This window comes from Fusarium sambucinum, chromosome I, assembly GCF_050947815.1.
Source record: "Fusarium sambucinum isolate potato_lamoka chromosome I, whole genome shotgun sequence".
Taxonomy (NCBI): domain Eukaryota; kingdom Fungi; phylum Ascomycota; class Sordariomycetes; order Hypocreales; family Nectriaceae; genus Fusarium; species Fusarium sambucinum.
This window is the reverse complement of record NC_139294.1, coordinates 5,239,360-5,258,221: the sequence shown is the minus strand read 5'-3', so window position 1 is coordinate 5,258,221 and position 18,862 is coordinate 5,239,360. Positions and strand designations below refer to the sequence as shown.

Genomic DNA, 18,862 nt, shown 5'->3' with positions numbered 1-18,862 from the left:
AATTCAACCCAATCCGGTTGCATAGTCGTGTGATAGCATCAATTTGTGATGCAAAGGAACACTTATCGATGTCCAAAAAGAACGATATCGTTATCGTCGTCTTCATCATCATCATCCTCTTCTTCAGCATCAGACAGTGCATCGCTGAGGTCGTCCAGCTCAGAATCCTCGTCATTATCCGACGCGTTGGCACGGTTTCGGCTTCTCCAGAGCCCTAAAATGTCATCCTCGTCTTCTTCGTTAGGTGGCAGATGCGACATGATGGAATCAAAGCCCAAATTGCCGGGTGATACCGATCTTGCGACTCTGTCAGGCGCACGAAATTGGGTCTCAGCCGCATGAGATGAATGCCTTCGCCTATTTCCTACTGCGACCCCTCGGTTGCCGCTGATTGAACCGGAAGGTTCTCGTCCACTTTCCACCACGGGCTGCCCCTCGTCGTTCATAGATGGTTGTGCTGTCGACCGGTCACCCCCGATGATATTCAGTTCCACTGTATTATACGACCGACATATGGAACATTTTAGACCTAACCAGTGATACCTAACTGTGCTTCTTCCAGAACAGTCGTTACATAATATAACGGCGGTGGTATCCCGGAACTCTGGTGGCATCGGCTGAGTCTGGATGGCGACATCCAGATTCCGGAACTGGCTTTCCATATTCGTAAGGCTCTTGTTGCAAATCGGACATTTGTATGATACTTTCATGTGTTGTTCATAGCACTTCTTATGGATACTATGACCACAAGGCATGAAGACTACAGGCCGTGGAGAAGTAAAGAGGTATTCGCCGCAGATAGGACAGTCACATTCCGTTGACCGCTCAATACACTTGTGGGAGCCCTCAATCGAGGTAGAAATACATGCACGACAAGTCTAATCAGCGTCAGTAATCGGTATTATACAGGCCATAGCTGCCTTCTCACCTTGCAATGAAAAAAGTCCTTGCCAAGACCCATGCCTCGACGGCAAATGCCACAGTCGTTACAATGATAGATGGGCTTGCTTTGGCGGTTTTCCCACAAATGGCAGATATCACAATAGTAATAAGCGGATAGTTCACCGCACTTAATGCACATATCCGAAGCCTTCTGCGGTGTTGTGCAAAGCATACAGAGCATATTTTTGGTCTCTGTACGAATGAGATTATGGTCCTCGTTCGCATCGTGACAGAAACGGCACGTGTACCATTTTTTGCAGGTAAAGCATTGGAGCTTGACGTTCCGTTCATAGTGTTGGCATCCAAGAGGCTGCTCCGATTCTTGTAGCACATCAAACGGCTCCACTGGCGTCTCACTGCCATGTCGCTTCGGCGGCTTCACTGGTACAAATGTCGGGGTTTTATCCTCTTCTGTCAGGGTGAATATCTCTTCCTCGGGTTGGTTCTGCCAGAACATGGACGGGCGTGACGCTGGTGACATGGGAGATTGCGAGAGTGGTTGGTCTAAGTTGCCGCCATTCTCAAGAATCTTTTTGACAATGGGAACGGCCTTTGAAGACGTATATCCTTCCAACAGAACATCGTGGATTAACCTCGCCTTTTCAGACTGAGGTATATCCTTGTCATTGATTATATGTATACGAGAGCGCAACTCTCGCATGCCATCGTCTTCCGGAATTCGACGGGAGCTGAGCGGGCTCAAAGCTATTCCGATATGGTCGCGCGGGGGTGAATCTTGAGACATGGTTGGCACTGGCTCGGGTTCTTCAACTCTTGTTTCTAAGGTCGAGACGCTGAGGGGTCGAGTGAGGGGAGAGTCAACGATCGGCACGGGTGCCGGGTTGGGTACGGATATAGATACAGGCGAAGAGACAGGACTATCAGCGTGACTAGAATCGCTTACTGCGTCGGCATGTTCGATCGAGTCGCCCCCATTGCCAATGAAGGTAGATCGTGAGATTTCGGAGAATCGACGAGCTTGGCGCAGGACAGGATTGATAAGAAAGTCGGAGACGAGGGAAGACATCAAGCAGGCAGGTAGGTAAGTAGCACCGGAGGCTTAAAAGGTTAAATCAAGAGAGGGGAGGGCCTGAGCGGCAATCAGGTCCGATAGATAGTAGGTAGCGATACTGTACGGGCGCACTAAAGTATACGTATTGATGATTGCGCCGGAGTTGATACAGTACAGCCAAACGGAGGGTAGGAACGACAGTGAATGAAGAGGTAACCTGAGAATGTCAGAGTCAAGCTGTCGTAATATTGGAACCAAAGAGGAGTAACGGCACACACGGGGTCTAACACCTCGGGATGACGAGAGACTGGAGAAAGCAGAGAGTCTATCGGCGTCTCTGGTCTAGCTTGAGCTTTGAAGACGGCTTGAGTGGATGACATAAGGCGATTTTGTCGCCAGTGACATTGATGTAGTGGAGTTTCCCGGATAGCGGAGTGATGCTGAGAAGGGGGAGGCGAAAGTGGGAGTGAATGGGACCGCTTTTTGCATGTGACTGTGCTGGAGTAACAATAGTTCCCAAGGTCATATGATGATAATAAAGAGAGGTTATTGCACTTGCAATAGACTCAAATACGGTCAAACAAACTCAATGTGAAATTCACATTGTTTGCAGTAAAGCCACTAAGTTTCCTAGCTCCGATTACGGGAGCGATCAAAACCGCATGTTGTCGCAACCTGAATCAGTCGAGGATTCGGATATAGAGTGACATTGGTGGGGAAACTGAACGACATACAGCACCATGGAACAGAGAAAAACAAACCTAAAATGAGAATATCTATCGAAATTGGCGGTCAAGATTCAAGTGATCGCTTGAGCCAGCTGTACGAGTACGGCGCATATGAGCAGGGTCTTTTACGAGGCCAGACCATTGCCGGTATATATCCCCTTTAATAAGTCTAAGCTTGATAGATTATTCGTAACTTAGGAAAGGGTAATACCAATATTGTGCAGCATTGTGATACAAGCAATACTGGTAAAAGTAAACGGATTTTATCTAATATGCCCAAAAAAACGTCACGTACCCGGAGATCCGGTTTCGCGGTTATACATGCCGAAACCCGTGGGTCCATGACTTTCAGACTTTGGCATGTGTCTTTGTCGTCAACAACATACGCAAACAAGGAGAAACATCATGGATAGTGCCCAGTAGCCATGGGGTTGTGTGGCTGCGTTGAAAATTGGTTCTGTTAATATAATGATGTCTGAATGTGATCCAATCTTAGGTACTAAGTACCTACTCTGTCCATGATGCCGGCTTGTGTTCACGACTCGACTTAATACTTACATGGCTGCTTTCCGGAACATTGATAGTACAGTGGAAACATTGGCGAACCTGAAACAACAACTAACTTCATAACCAAAAGAGATCGAGAAAAGGCAAAAAGAAATGATCACGCTGGGGATCGAACCCAGAATCTTCTGATTCGTAGTCAGACGCCTTGCCATTGGGCCACGCGACCTCGGTTTTCGATGAAGTTTTTTGCCCACGATGGGTACATCTCGTTGAACGGATGCAGCTCACAGCAGATGCCACTGTTTACTGGAACGATCCTTGCTGGTGATTGCCCCTAAAACATTTGGTGCAACGCCGCTATCGAAAGCGGACATGGGAGCTGAAGGGCCTGGGCTTGGGCTAGGCTGAAGTGGGGTGTTATCGACTGGCCCGTAGCTGACGCCACGGGGAAGAATGTACGGGAGCAGCTGTTTAGCGTGATCAGTAGAGCATATGTGGCATTTCAGGGGACAGACAGTCGTTCGTGTAGCAATATTCTTAGAACCACCAAACGCCAGTTCCTTTGGTTCAAGATCTTCTTTTTGTCTCTTTTTTTTTTCTGACTCCTATTCGTTTTTCTAATCTGTGTTGTTTTTTTTAATTCACAGATTTTTGCCAATCAGGCGTTCCCCTCTCCGAATTGGCAACAGCTCCTTGGTTGAAGCTGGTGTTCCTCCCTTGAGTCTCGACAGCTCGTCCAATCTTTTTCCCTCTCCCTCTCAGCGAGCTTCGCCAACCACACCCCTTTTGGTTTCCATCTTACATCCTTTCTACAAACACCACGACCACGACCACGACCTCGACCTCGAGCCGACATCATATACGATAATCAATCATGGCCGCCGCCGACAGGGCCGCCGTCGCCTCAGGCGCTGATCTGGGCGATGGTCTTAGACAGCGTCCCGTTGCTGGACAAGTCAACTTGCAGCCTCCAACTCCTCAGCCCGAGGATAACAAGAAGCTCGTTAAGAAGGTATTATTACCACCACAAACGAATTGAGTTTTGTCAATACTAACTGCCACGTAGGAGCCTTCGTTCCTTCAGACCCTCGATCGATGGGAGGTCGTCATTGCCCCTCTGATCTTTACACTCCTGGCTCTTTTCACTCGACTATACAAGATTGGTATCAGCAACATTGTGACATGGGACGAAGCTCAGTATGTCGGATTGACTTCCCCACATCTTGGAAACTCGTGTTAACGTCCTGCAGTTTCGGCAAGTTCGGTTCTTACTATATCAAGCATGAGTATTACTTCGATGTTCACCCTCCTCTCGGCAAGATGCTCGTTGGTCTCTCCGGAGTCCTCGCTGGCTATAACGGAACCTTCGAATTCAAGTCTGGCGAGAAATACCCCGCCGAAGTCAATTATACCATCATGCGTATCTTCAACGCCGCTTTCGGTATTCTCTGTATTCCTCTGGCCTACTTCACTGCTCGCGAGCTCAAGCTTCGACGTCCTGCTGTCTGGCTTGTGACTCTCATGGTTCTTTGCGAGAACTCCTATACCACCATCAGCCGATTTATTCTGCTTGATTCTATGCTTCTCTGCGGTACTGTGGCCACTGTGTTCTGCTGGTCCAAGTTCCACAACCAACGCAACAACAGCTTCGACCCCGAGTGGTTCTTCTGGCTGTTCATGACTGGTCTCAGCATTGGTTGTGTCTGCAGTGTCAAGCTTGTCGGTCTCTTCGTTACTGCTCTCGTGGGTCTCTACACCATCGAGGACCTCTGGCGAAAGTTTGGTGACACCAAGATGCCTGTTGTAAGTTTTTTCTTAATCCGTCTGTTCTCTCTATCGCTAACAACCCTTAGACAACTCTTGGTGCGCACGTTGTCACCCGTGTTGTCGGTCTTATCGTTATTCCTTTCCTGATCTACCTCCTGTCTTTCGCCCTGCACTTCGCCATCCTCGACCGCAGTGGCCCTGGTGACGCTCAGATGAGCTCCCTTTTCCAAGCTAACCTCAAGGGTACCCAGGTCGGAAAGGACAGCCCTCTGGAAATCGCAATTGGTTCCCGCGCAACCATCAAGAACATGGGTTATGGCGGTGGCCTTCTTCACTCTCACGTCCAGACTTACCCTGAGGGTTCCAAGCAGCAGCAAGTTACTTGCTACCACCACAAGGACACCAACAACGACTGGTTCTTTTACCCTAACCGTCGGGAGGAGGATTACAGCCCCGAGGGCGATCTCCGATTCATTGGCGATAACTCTGTTATTCGACTTATCCATGCTCAGACTGGCCGCAACCTGCACTCTCACGACATTGCTGCTCCCATCTCACGAGGCCACAAGGAGGTTTCCAGTTACGGTAATCTGACTGTTGGTGACGAAAAGGATCACTGGAAGGTTGAGGTTATCCGTGACACTGCCTCTCGTGACCGCAGCAAGATCCGCACTCTCACCACCGCTTTCCGTCTCAAGCATGAGGTTCTTGGCTGTTATCTCCGAGCTGGTAACGTGAACCTGCCCCAGTGGGGTTTCAAGCAGATCGAGGTTACTTGCACAAAGGAGAACAACCCTCGCGACACCTACACCCACTGGAATGTTGAGGCTCACTGGAACGACAAGCGTAAGTTTTTATTGTGATGAAGCTGTTGATGTATGCTAATTCCATATAGTTCCTCCTGCCGAGGCTGGTGTTTACAAGTCTCCTTTCTTCCACGACTTTGTCCATCTGAACGTCGCTATGATGACCTCCAACAACGCTCTGGTTCCCGATCCTGACAAGCAAGACGATCTTGCTTCCAAGTGGTGGCAGTGGCCTTTCCTCCACGTTGGTCTTCGAATGTGCGGTTGGGGTGATGACATCGTCAAGTACTTCCTTCTCGGCAACCCTCTCATCTACTGGGGTTCTACCGCCTCTCTTGGTGTTGCTGGCCTGGTCATTGTTTGGTACATCCTTCGATGGCAGCGAGGCGCTAACGACCTCTCTGAGAAGGAGATCGACCACATCCACTACGCAGCCTTGTACCCTCTGGCTGGTTGGTTCTTGCACTACCTTCCTTTTGTTATCATGGCTCGTGTTACTTACGTGCACCACTACTACCCTGCTCTTTACTTCGCCATCCTCAACTTTGGTTTCCTTATTGATTGGTTCACACGCAACCGCAACAACACCATCAAGTCAATTGTTTACGGCGTCCTGTACACCGTTATCATCGGCCTCTACATCTACTTTATCCCTATTTGCTGGGGTATGACTGGCCCCCACAAGGAGTACAAGTACATGAAGTGGTTCGACAACTGGCGAGTCACCGATTAAGGGATGAATCATTTCTGTTCGTTTGAGCAATCGCTTCTTCTCGATTGCATATTGTATGTGATCTAGGCAGATGCCTTATGGACCACCATGTAGGCCTGTTTGTATTATTCAGTTTCGGGAATGTTTGCAAGGATATAGAATTGGGGGGTTCATGGAAAGGATAACTCGCATGGGCCGGTTGGCAAAGCGAAGCATGGAGAAAAGAAAAGACGAAACAAAGTCGGAAGAGATAACACAGCTACGAAATGGACTTTGCGTCGGTAATGCAATATGAGTTTCATTTCTGGGGTTCTTAACCAAGGTGGCCTATATAAGATAAGGCCGACGATGTATTATGCATTATTGTGTACAATCCACATTGAGCTTTTCGTATACTTGATTGATAATGACGTGACGACGTTGCTGGCTGACTGGGTATCATGATCCGTCGTGCTTCTGTAGATTGCTATCTCCCTCCTCTTCAGTTTGCCTCAATCTGTGCTGTGCTTTTAGCAGCACATGCCTCCTGTTGATTTGCTGGCGTCGCCCGACAACTTGACCTGGCGATTTCCACCAGCCCCTGCGCCCTTGACCCCGGATCTCCTGTCGTTAAGATCGTACTTGCCAGCCTGGATGTTGTTATATATTCTCTCTGCAACACGCATAAAAGCCTTTTCGACATTCTCGCCACTCTTGGCGCTCGTCTCGACGTATTCCATAACGCCATTGCGCTTGGCCCACTCCTCTGCCTCCTCACGCGTGACCTCCCGCTTGTTGTCCTCCTGCTGTGTGAGATCGGCCTTGTTGCCGACCAGAATAACTACAATGTCTGGCTCTGCGATCTGTCGCAGGTCATTGAGCCAGTCGGTGACGTGTTGAAAGGTCTGCTTGCGGGAAAGATCGAAGACAAGTAACGCGCCGCTTGCGCCGCGGAAGTATGACCGGGTAACAGACTTGTATGTTTCTTGTCCCGCTGTGTCCCAGAGACTAAGCTTCATATGCTTCTGGGGTGTGCTGGAGGCGTCCCGTGGAGGTTCGGGGAGCCCATCTGATGTCTCTTGGCCTTTGTCTTCGCCATCTGAGGCAGCGAGGGCACTGGGTTTCGAGTGAGGAGGACCGACGGGGACGATGCGCGAGCCGAATTCAACACCGATAGTGACGTCGTGATGGGGCGAAAAGCGGCCTTCACAGAGGCGAATGGTGAGACTGGACTTGCCGCATCCTGAGTCGCCGATGCAGACGAGTTTGGCGATGTAATCCCACGGTGTGGTCGACATGGGAAGAGACTGAATGGGTTTCAACGGAAATTGGGTGGTAGTAGTAACAAGTACGTTGACAGGAGAAAGTGAGCTACTCGATGGATTCGATTTGCTCAAGCTAAGACAAGTCAAGCACGTGCTAGCTGTCCTTTGGGGTTGTACGAGGTGAAAACCGAGGTATTCTCCAGGTGTGAGGAATGATGAGTTTCGCGATGCTGACGTTTTCTTTTAGATGTGACAGGCAATGAAGATGAACTGGGTTTATAAATGGTAAAATTTTAGAGTTGACGCAGGCTTGGTAAGTTCGATCTGCGAGGTGTTTCGAGTGGGCTGGCAACCTTATAAAGGGCAGGGATAGAATTAAATGGTGATAGTTGCCAAATGAGAACGAAACGTAAAATAGAGACGAATTTCAAGCAACAAAACTTTACCAAAGAGTTCGAAACTCAAACTATATGCAGATATGGCCGAGTATTCCAGACGGTTGGAGGGAAGAAAGGTCAGGTGTTGGAGAGACAAAATGAACGACTCGACTGGTAGTTTTGAGGTTCTGGACGGACGATGAGCTGTCACAAGCCACTTTACAGCTGGACTAGGACTGGCCAGACTGGACGGGTATGATTTGTACAACGCGACGGTCAAACCTCAACAAGATCAAGTCGATGGCTGGATAACTAATCTCTTGGATACAAGCAGCAGCATCATATCAGTAGGAGTAAACCCATGCCATGCCTAGAAGCTCGTCTCCGAATGGGGTTTAGGAGATTTCTTAGCATCGGTGACGCAAGGGGCATCAAGCGATAAGGCACAAGGAGGGCCCTTGTAAGCCTTGTGAATTAAAACTTTGGTCAGTTGATGACTCTTGTCTTGTTCTTGAGTACATATAGTATGTATCTTATGGTACCTTATTTAAGGGTTATCGTTTGATCTAGTCAAAGTCTTTGTTGTGGAAGTCATCCGTGACTTTATCTGATATCGTCGTTGAAACATTTGCGCGTGAGGGCTGGGAAGGATCTTCAAGTGTCACAAGACTAGGCAAAGTCAGTCTGCTCGAAAGACAAGATGCGTGTCAAGAGAGTTTGCTAAATGAAAAGTCATGACAATGAATGAGATATTGATTACTCGCAGTCCGTAAGACTTGTGGCAATATAGATAGTCTTCAAGTCCAAGCATGTTCAATAGAGGCCGTCATTGCTGGGTGGTGTACTATCTACCTTGTGCATGAGTGATGGACTACCTGAGTCTTGATGAAACAGTAATAGACATTAATTTTGTACCTCACGTGAAAGTATCTCAGGCGCTCTTCGAGCAGAGTCAGTACTTCGATGCATGTCGTGTGCCTCTTTCACGGCCATACGGTTGCCTGTGGCGTCTGGGTCCAAGGTTTAGTCTTCAGTGGAGTAGCCTACCCAGGTGGCCTAACAACCATTGGAAAATATAGGTGGACGCGACCTCCACAAACAAGGGTCCTCCAGCGGATCTGCCTGGGGACGCAATCGGTCAGCGACTCATTCGCTGGCTGATAAGCCCCATTCATCTACTGCCATCTGCCGCCTCGCCTCATGACCAGCGCAGGCAGGACAGTACAATACGGTACCTCGAACCTAAACGTCCAATCCAACCCAGCCCAGCCATTCATCTGCAACTCAGCCGTGATTTTTACCTTAACATTAACTTCAAGCGTTTTATCTCCTCACAACCCTTCTTTGTATTTTCCCCGCCCCATCTCTTGCGACACGACAAATCGAAAACCCGTCATCTATACGGTGTAGCTTACACGACGAATATCGCTGGTTGCCTGTTATAGTATTTACGTCACGTCAATAATCCCATCTCACACCAACAACGGCGTTTGGGAAACGAGGGCTTACGCGCACGTGAGGTGGAAGGAGTCGAAAGGGCGAGATGTTCTCGGAGTGTATGTGTTATTTGAATTATCTACGGCGTTTTGCGATACTGACGTGATCTATAGATGCATCAAGGTTCCTGGCCCAGTCGCAGTCTAGATTATCCAACTTTGGCCAGGACAACACCGAGAACCCACCACGACAATCAGACTGGTCGCCGCGGTCTACACGAAATCAGCGCGATACAGGACGAGGCAATGCTCCAGGGAGCAGGTCTTTCTTAGGTCGAGGGAATCCGTATCAACAAACCGGCGCCGGCTCTCGATTCGGTCAACTAGCCTTCGCATCGCGGATATCAGCTGCACAGGATGCACCTTTATTTCACAGCACGTTGGACGAGTACCGAGAAGAGGATGACGAGGAAGAAAGGGAAAGGGCCGACATGTTCGCTCTCCAGAGGTCAAGACGAGTGGCAGCAGCGAGCAAGCTTGCCGATAGTGTTGAATCAGACGCTCACAGCCGCGGATCTATGGAAGACAGTTTAAACCACGAGGACCCTTATCAAGACATGAGCATGCGCCGAGGTATTCGGAGCAGCTGGAATGGAACTAGAAGTACCCATCGTCGCGGTTTGGCGAGAGATACCTTGGTGGAAGAAGTCGAAGATGAATCCCGTTCAAGCGACGATCGGACAAGCAGTCGAACAGATACTAAGGGCAGGATGGTCGACGTTGGACTCGAGTCGCAAGAAGATCCAGATGAGGACCCTCCAGCTTCATTGCTAGGAGGGGAAACTCCTCGCGATAGCAGTCCTCCGGCTTTCCAGCGGTTTAAAGGTACAGACACGGAACGGACACCTTTTATGGCAAGACGGGAGTCCACCACGGAAACCGAAGCCAGCATGCGACGAGATGCCCCTCCTCAAGAGGAGCATGCACAGACAACTATCCAGTACATCGAGGGCGAAATATTTCGGCACGATCCCTTTTTCGCCTGGATCTTCCTTATCGCTCTTGCCGGCATGATGTCGACATACTTTTTGGTCTGGCTTCATACATCACCGCGAAAAAGCCCTGTTGGTGATACGATTTACATAACACTGCAAAAGTCATTTCACATGCTTGCGGTAGATACAGTAGTGGCTGTATTTGTATCGCTCATTTGGTTGGCGGCCCTCCGCTCCTTTGTGCGGCCTCTGGTCAGCGTCATTTTAGTTGCGGTGCCCGTCATTTTGTTTTCCTTTTCACTCTACTCCTTTGTGTCATCCTTCAAGGGTCGCACCCACGGAACCAGTATTCAGGATTCCGTCATGAGATGGGCTTCGATCGCTCCCGCTGCTGCATGCATACTCTGGGTTTGGCTTGTGGTGCGAGGGCGACGAGCTATTCAGCAGGCGATTGAGATTCTCCAGTTTTCAAGCCGCATCCTGGCCCAGAATTCAGCGCTGCTGATCGTTGGATTTGGGTGTTTGGCCTTGATTGTACTCTGGACTTGGGCATGGCTTGCCATGTTCACCAGGGTCTTCATGGGTGGTTATTTCTCCAAGAGTCTCGTGAAATTCGTGATTCAGTTATCGAGTTGGTGGCTTGGGGCTGCCTTCATCTTCTTGTATATGTGGACTGTTTCTGTCATAAACGCTGTTCATCGCGCGACCACGGCTGCCACTGTATCACAATGGTACTTCCACCGCAATGCCGGCCCTGCCACGCCATCGCGAGAGATTGTTTCGGCTGCTCTCAATCACGCACTTACGACGATCTTTGGAAGCCTTTGCGAGTCGACTCTTTTGTCTCTCCTGATTCGAGCGCCACTGATCTTTCTGCCCAGGAAGCTCGGTGCTGCTGTGACCAACATCGCCTCGTTTTGGATCCCTACCCCTGTCATTGCCCTCATGAATCCCTTGACCATTACTTACTCTGCCATTCACTCCCAAAGTCTTGCAACTTCTGCCAGAGGATTGGATCAAATGGAACTGGTTTCCCCAGCAGTACCAACGACAACGTTGACACCTCGAGTTTTGCGCAACCGCGGACAACCCAACGGTCTATTGCCATACCGACTAGCCAAACTGCTTCTTGTAGCAACCCGACTTATTATGGCTACCGGTCTTGGTTTTGCAGGTTGGGTGATAACCGCCAAACAGCTTAAGATCCAACTGCCAGACGGCGTCGGTATGCGAGGTTCTGCTTACGCCTATGTTGTTGGTATGATGGCAAGTTTTATTGGATATTCTGTCATGGGAGCGATGGAAGGCATCTTGAGTGGTATTGTGGACGCAGTTCTGATCTGTTACGGTAGCGAGAGACGTATGGAAAGAGGACACGGTCGTTTCTGTCTCGAAGCGGCATATCTGTTTGGAGAACGTCGAGGAGGTGATGCGCTGGAGTATGCTTAGATATGTATTTTCCTTGTTATGATTTCTTTACAGCTGGCGTTTATGAGCGATGGCTATGGGAGGAATAGACCCATGCCACGGAGGATTCAGGAATATACTCAATCGATCATTTTGGTCCCGAGGGGTGGCCAGAGGTGTGATAGGTCAGTCCTAGGCTTGAATGTAGGTTTGAATATGACGATGTTGACGGCCTTTTGTTTCCTACTGCGTGACTAGTCAAGCCTGTGTCGGAACAGTCTGATTAATCGTGGGCTATCTAAAGCTTCCTTCGCTCTCGTCACGTAGCAAGCAAGATCACCAGTATCTCTCGAATATTTATGACTTTATAGCCGTGGGGGTCACCACCATTGTGGTTCAGCATCACTCACACAAAAAGTCGCACTTTAAATCCATATATCGAAACAGTCTATAGCTGACAATAATTTCCATTCTGTATCAGCCTAACATAATTACATAGCCCGTGTATTCCAATCATTCATCATATCATAACACAAATGAAACAGACATAAAAGCCCTCTTGGATAATCGCCACTATGCAGATGACATGATCCACGAAGTCAATGGAGAATGAGCCCTCACTGGGGTAGAAGCAATGCTTGGAGCTGGCGCAGACTTGGGAGCTGCACGAGTGAGCATCGAAACGACGATTTCAGGTCTCGAAGCGATGATCGGGGCTTGTGCAGTAATGGGAGGGCGAGCTATCTTGGGAGCCGGGGCAGTGTCAGGGTAATACACTATCCGTGAGGGCTGAAATGATATGCTGGGGGTGAAAGAGTGTTTTGCAGTAAACTTCGCTGCTTTAGGGACAGATGAAGGAGCCGGTGCTGGGACGGAAGATATCTTGGCCGCAGGTGGGACTATTGGTGTAGCGGAGGCCTTGGGGGAGTTCTTCAGTTCTGCATGCTTGCGGATAGCTTCAGGTACAACAGGGGCAGGGACTTGCTTCTCTAAGATGACTGGGAGCTGAGCCTTTGCCTTTGTTTCTTTCTTTGGGGGCTTTGACGACAGTTTTCTTGATTCTGTCTTGGGTGCAGTCTTTGGTTCAGTCTTGTAATCTTTCCTAGGATGTTCTTTAGGTTCTTCGACTAGCTTCACAGGTTCTGGTTCATCTTCCACCGTGGGCCGAGGCATTGAAGACTTCTTGACACGCGTGGTGCTTGACGTTGGCGCTTGTACTGGAAGAGCTGGGGGCTTCGAGGTACGCCTCTTCTTCGGAGGTAGGATGTCTCGCTGCTCAGCTGGTTCGGCCTTGGGTCTGGTCTCAGCAGCCGGCTTGTGTTGAGTGATGTTCTCTTGTTCGTGTTCAAATTTTGTCTCCGGGGTGGTCTTTGGTTCATCCGTAGGGGCATGGCTAGGCTCCTGCTCAGGCTCCTCTTTGGCTACAGCCGGAAGAATCGGGGACTCGAGCGGCTCGTATATCGCAGGCTTTGTTACAGGCGGAGATGGCAAAGGTCGAGTCACCTGTAGGGGTACAGGCGTCACAGCGGGTTGTTCCTCGATCCTCTTGTCGGGGTTCTCCAGTTGCCGCAGAGGCTCGGTCTGCTTCTCGGGAACAGTATCGATCGTCTTTTGCTCTTTGCTAGTCTGCAGAGGTGCAGGAAAGGGAAATCCTTCGGTCTGAGGCGTCTCAGTGGGTTCAACTGGCACCATAGGCTCGAGTGGTTTGACATGTTCGAGTATAGGCTCAGAGTAAGTAGAAACCAGAGGTGGTGGATCTATTACTTCAGGCCCCTTTTCTTTCTTGGGTGTGGTAGGATCAAACCACGATGCAAAGACTCGAGACTGATCCTTTGGGCCTCGAGGGGTTGCTTCAGCGTCATCCCTTGAGGTCATACGCGAGCTTATAGAGAATCGGGAAGATGTGGAAGGCCGCGGTACATCAAAGGAGGCTTTGGGAGAGCCAGTGTCCATAGCAGCGGTCATCTCTGGGTCTTCGCTGTTTGTACGCTTGAACATTCGACCGATGCGTTTGGCAGCCGACTTGGCTGTAGGCTTACGCTTGATGGATTTGATTGAACCAGGCATAGTGAGGTTGATGTGTGATACTTGTGGAGGTATATCGGTCAAGCACAATCGACAGGGGTGTTATAAGTGATCTGATCAAGAAGATAAAGAGAAGAACTGAGTGACAGAGGCTAAACCAAAGAAAGAGATTACAGCTGGTCCTGATCTCGGAACAGACATGAGTATTTATAACTCATTTTTGTATAGTCAATCCTACCAGGCGGCAGCTGCAGACATTCCGCCACATCAGTTGTATAGGTGATCCATGTTGAACAGCTGCAAGACATGACAGCTGAGAGTCCTTTTGTTCCACCTGAATCATGAGTATTGGTTCTTACGGCATGGGTAGATGCAAGAGATTGGAGCTTTCAGTGAAAACAGACCAGGATACACGTCTAGATCCTCAGCTGAGAGCATGTTATGTTGTACTATATTGTGTTATGTTTACTTTTTGGCGTTGAAGCAACAGGGAATATCGTTGGTCCCGGGCATCCGCTCCGGCTGGAGTCGGGAGAGGACCGGGGTCAGCCGGATCGGAGCCGGGATAAGATAATAGTAGATGTAAGAAGGAATACTAAAGACTTGTCATTTTCAGCTCAGTTTGTTTCAGCTCCAAGAGATCAATTAGGCTATCAGATTAGCAGCACCTAATTGAACTATGCTTAATATCCTGATATTCTCCTATATAGTAGTCGATGGAGCTGAGATATAGTACGATATATCTTTGTTTTCGCCAAGACGGGAGGACGAATGGCTCCATCTTGCTGCAGAATGGACGACGCCTTGCATGTTTCAAAGCTGAGTCTGCATGATGCATGTTCTGCATTTCGACGAATGAGGCAGCTCCATGAGCTTGTGCAATAATCCGGTTGGTGAGGTTGCCAGTTGTCAAGAGTTACATCCTATATCCCTCTTATAAATGTTCCCTTCGCCCGAGAGCCACTGATAAGATGCAGGAAAAGTAGGCTGTCACTTTGGAATTATAACAACAATGCAAGACAGACATCACTTGTATCATTGAGAAGGCTCATTGTTTGTGATTTAGGTCATCAATAGGCTTTGTGCCTTCTTCTTTGTTCTCTATATGAAGTAAAAATATAAACAATTGAATCATAATTTGTATGTACATGTATCACTGCTCAACGCCCAGCGCTATGCAATATTTACTGGCCCCAGTTGTTGAACTTCCACTTGACCTGGAAAGGGATGTTAGCAATCGGCACGGCAACATGAATTAATAGGACAACTTACATAGCTGGGGTTGATCTTGTGGAGATCAGGGACACCCAAGTTACCAGCATCAATGGCAATCTCGTGCTTGAGAATATCGATGACCTTCTTGACACCGTCAACACCAAAGACGTTGGCGTACATGAAGGGGCGGCCGAGACCAACAGCCTTGACACCAAGAGACAGGAGCTTGAGGACATCGGCACCGTAACGGACACCACCATCAGCGTAAACCTCGATCTTCTTGAAGACCTCGGGGGCCTCCTCGTGGATCTCAAGAGCGACCTCGAGGCCGGAAGGGCTGCCGTCGAGCTGACGACCACCGTGGTTGGAGAGGATGATGGCGGGAGCACCGTGTTGGACAGCGAGCTTGGCGTCCTGGGCAGAGCCAATACCCTTGATGACGACGGGCAGCTTGGTCATCTTTTGGAGCTTCTTGTAGTAGTCCCAGGTGATGTAGGAGTAGTCCGAGTCGGCAGAGCCAACACCGAAGCGAGCAGCGCGGTGACGGTTTCCGTCGGCGGCAGAGTCGACGGTGAAGATGATGGCGGCAGCGCCGGCCTTCTCGGAGCGGTCGAGGAGCTCCTGGGTCTCGGTGTCGTTAGAAGTCAGGTAGAGCTGCTGGAAGACGACCTGACCCTCGGCCTTGGCCTTGGCAATCTCCTCAATGGAGAGAGAGGCATAAAGAGCGGGCATGTAAAGGATGTCACCCTCGGCAGCACCCTTGACAAAGTTCTTCTCAGCGTCAGGGTGAGCATTGCCAGCCCTGGCGCAGGGGCTGATGAAGAAAGGAGCAGAGAAGTTGTGGCCTAGGATGGTGGTAGGCAGAGTGCTCTCGATGTTTGTGATATCAACCATAGTACGGGGCTTGAAGCGGTAGCGCTGGAAGACCTCGAGGTTGTTGCGGTAGGACCACTCGCCAGCGGCACCGTTGCGGTAGTAGGTGTAGTTCTCGATGGGGAGATAGTTCTGGGCAGCCCACTCGAAGTCGGGGAGGCCGATCATCTGGTCGAGCTTAGGGAGTTCGCCCTTGGGGAGATCTCCAAGGACCATCTCGAGGCCAGTGTCGGGCTGCTCAAGGAAAGGACGAGCAGCCATGGCCCCCGAGATGAGGGCGGAGGCGAGGATTTGGCTACGCATGGTAGGATATATTCAAGATGGGTATGTGAGTGAAAGAGAGTGATGTGTGTGTAGAGAGAAAAGAAGGAGTGTATCAAATGGGAGAAACGAATGTATTTGTCTTGGTTGGGGAGTAGTACAAGTGATGATCAAGCGGGCGAGGCGGCTCTTTTTAAGTTTACCGCTTTCCAGGGATATCTTTTCATATCTAGTTCATTCAAGTCAAATCGGACCGTAGAACGGGTTTTACAAGGTTGTAGGTGGCCAAGTTGGTTCCCTGGGCCTTGGGGACTTGGGGTGCGATGGGATTGATGGATGATGTTGGTTAGTGCGACATTGGCAAGACCTCCTGGTAAAGTTTAATGCCATAGTAAGGCAAGAAAGATAGGGCTTGTATCCACTGGATAATTTGTTTCTCTTTTTCCTTTTTCTTCCGTTATGGATTCTTGTTATCTATCTGCTTTGTTTCAGTAACAGGTGTAGAGGATCAAAGTTGGATTCATGTATGGTGGATATAATCCTTTGGAGATGGAATGGATCCCACGGTATGATTATACTAGACTAGACTAGTACTTGGTTATCATTTAGCACATTCCTGTTATGTCTTGTTCCTTTGGCAGAATCAAGTAGGTAGTATCTGTAGTTGGCAGACGTTACTTTGTCATATCTTGGCATCTTAATTCCATCGGTTATGAATTCGTCCGATACCCCAAGCTTGGCTGGAGACGATGGAGTACAGTAGCAATGCTAACTACCTACTTACCTATTCTAGACAGGCCAGGGTGATGAGTACGAATGGACAATGGCTGTTGGTACTATGATTTACGACAGCACCTACAGTGGATGCGTTAATTAATAACCTAAATAAGTAATTAGTAAACAAGTTTGAAGACGGGAGAGACCGTTGTCAACGTTTAGCCGGGCAATAAATCAACGCCTTGTTTACTCTATACAAGACATGAAGCGTTTCTCAGCTTTGCTTTGCATAAACAAAACATTCATTTACCCCTTGGACTCTAGATAGTTTGACCATGTTTTAAGCTTAGAACAACGTCATTCCCTCCCTCTATTGGCAAGTAAGTCTCGGCCATTATCCCAAACCGAGAGTCTTAAATCTTTGATCACTAATGCTCACATAACAAACCCATGTCATGAGGCAAACCCACTGTTGCACCTAAATTGTCTGTGCTTGTGTCCTCGTCCTTGGATTGCAGCGAAAAATGTGCCTGTTTCACCATTTTGGGATCCTCTTTTTTTTTTATCTAAATGAAAGAGAGAGAAAAGAGGTCGCTCTGCTGCTCTAGCTTCTGGTCTGTGTAGTCACTATCCCACTCGGATACAACTTGGGATCCCATTTATTAAAGTTTTCCTTTAGGCTAACTAATAAACTATCAGGTGTTTATTTGAGTTTGACAGATACGACATTACGTAGTCATTGAGGCACAGTCAAGTTAAGGTCGGTCTATACTCGAGTTGAGTTTGTAGATGATCAAACAGACTGTATATACATGACGCGGTGTAAATCCAACTTCTGGAATCCTTCTAAACAAGGAATATGGCAAGTCCTTCCGGACTTCCCATTCCAGCCAACGACTATCGAGATAGGAATCACAGTGACATTTTCGGCGGGGGATTTCCAGCATGGTCCCTTTCATCTCGGCAACAGTTCCATGTCGGTCTGTTGGAATTAGTTCCGGTTTTCGCTACTGATTAGTCAAGGGCAAGATTATCTTACAAATGTTCCGTCTCTGTTCGTAATGTAATTGCCGGCCGGGATCTTTCATTCCATTCATGCCTAAGAAATAAGCTCCCGCCGCTTGTTCTTATCAATCTCTGATTAGATCGTGGAACCTCATAGACTCAAAGGCCAAGTGAGGAGCAAGACGACTGACCGCCCTTTTTTGGATTTGCCCTGTTCTTTTTTCCTTTATTAGTGTTATAATCCCTTAGAATAAAACATCTCCAAAAAGACAATACACCTATCGGAACTAGCGATTTGATGGCCTTTCACGCACTATGGCGAGAATGCACAGCAAAAAGGTGTTTCTGAAGCAAAAACATCCGACAACGGCAGGATTCGAACCTACGCGTACGAATACAATGCCTATGATGTCTCTAAAGAGATAGCAGGGCATCGCCTTAACCACTCGGCCACGTTGTCTTAGGGATAAAAGAGCGGCTTCAGATCTGGGGATATATTATTCTTAGTGTTTTGTCTGTTAGACATAAACAGCCGAATAACTCAAGTCCCAGCCAATGTCACTGTTCAATTACATAACTCATTGCGGATGAGAATCACAAATCGCAGTTGTTGGGTGGGTTTACAGTTAATCTACGATTAAGTTGCATTGCATGTTATTGAAACCTTGTTCTTCATATTGAAACTCGGGTATCAGCTATAACGTCTAATGCTGCTATAACCTACATGTAGATGAAGCATAATTATAAGCAGGGATCCATATGCATCTGACTACCCTCTATCTCTTTACTTATAGAAGGCATAGTGAAGTTATCTTCACTCAAATAACATCCAT

The 18,862-nt window shown here is 48.6% G+C and overlaps 6 protein-coding genes across 6 annotated transcripts; 2 read left to right on the top strand and 4 right to left on the bottom strand.

Moving 5' to 3' along the window:
• Positions 1–62: 62 nt before the first annotated feature.
• On the bottom strand, positions 63–1,969 carry FSST1_004400 (RING finger and CHY zinc finger domain-containing protein; the record flags this gene model as incomplete). The annotated part of the gene is made up of 2 exons (XM_083230570.1): positions 63–878; positions 929–1,969. The coding sequence occupies 2 exons, from the start codon at positions 1,967–1,969 to the stop codon at positions 63–65; spliced, it is 1,857 nt and encodes a 618-aa protein (XP_083087830.1).
• Positions 1,970–4,063: 2,094 nt separating this feature from the next.
• FSST1_004399 (dolichyl-phosphate-mannose-protein mannosyltransferase PMT2) lies at positions 4,064–6,495 on the top strand (the record flags this gene model as incomplete). Its single annotated transcript, XM_083230569.1, has 5 exons — positions 4,064–4,201; positions 4,256–4,386; positions 4,440–4,992; positions 5,043–5,802; positions 5,852–6,495. 5 exons carry the CDS (start codon positions 4,064–4,066, stop codon positions 6,493–6,495), a joined length of 2,226 nt encoding a protein of 741 aa, XP_083087829.1.
• Positions 6,496–6,983: 488 nt separating this feature from the next.
• Positions 6,984–7,751, bottom strand: FSST1_004398 (P-loop containing nucleoside triphosphate hydrolase protein; the record flags this gene model as incomplete). The annotated part of the gene is made up of 1 exon (XM_083230568.1): positions 6,984–7,751. The coding sequence occupies one exon, from the start codon at positions 7,749–7,751 to the stop codon at positions 6,984–6,986; it is 768 nt and encodes a 255-aa protein (XP_083087828.1).
• A 1,887-nt stretch (positions 7,752–9,638) lies between these two features.
• FSST1_004397 (uncharacterized protein) lies at positions 9,639–11,975 on the top strand (the record flags this gene model as incomplete). Its single annotated transcript, XM_083230567.1, has 2 exons — positions 9,639–9,651; positions 9,706–11,975. 2 exons carry the CDS (start codon positions 9,639–9,641, stop codon positions 11,973–11,975), a joined length of 2,283 nt encoding a protein of 760 aa, XP_083087827.1.
• A 531-nt stretch (positions 11,976–12,506) lies between these two features.
• Positions 12,507–14,000, bottom strand: FSST1_004396 (uncharacterized protein; the record flags this gene model as incomplete). Its single annotated transcript, XM_083230566.1, has 1 exon — positions 12,507–14,000. One exon carries the CDS (start codon positions 13,998–14,000, stop codon positions 12,507–12,509), a length of 1,494 nt encoding a protein of 497 aa, XP_083087826.1.
• A 1,142-nt stretch (positions 14,001–15,142) lies between these two features.
• Positions 15,143–16,349, bottom strand: FSST1_004395 (uncharacterized protein; the record flags this gene model as incomplete). The annotated part of the gene is made up of 2 exons (XM_083230565.1): positions 15,143–15,175; positions 15,231–16,349. 2 exons carry the CDS (start codon positions 16,347–16,349, stop codon positions 15,143–15,145), a joined length of 1,152 nt encoding a protein of 383 aa, XP_083087825.1.
• Positions 16,350–18,862: the final 2,513 nt, after the last annotated feature.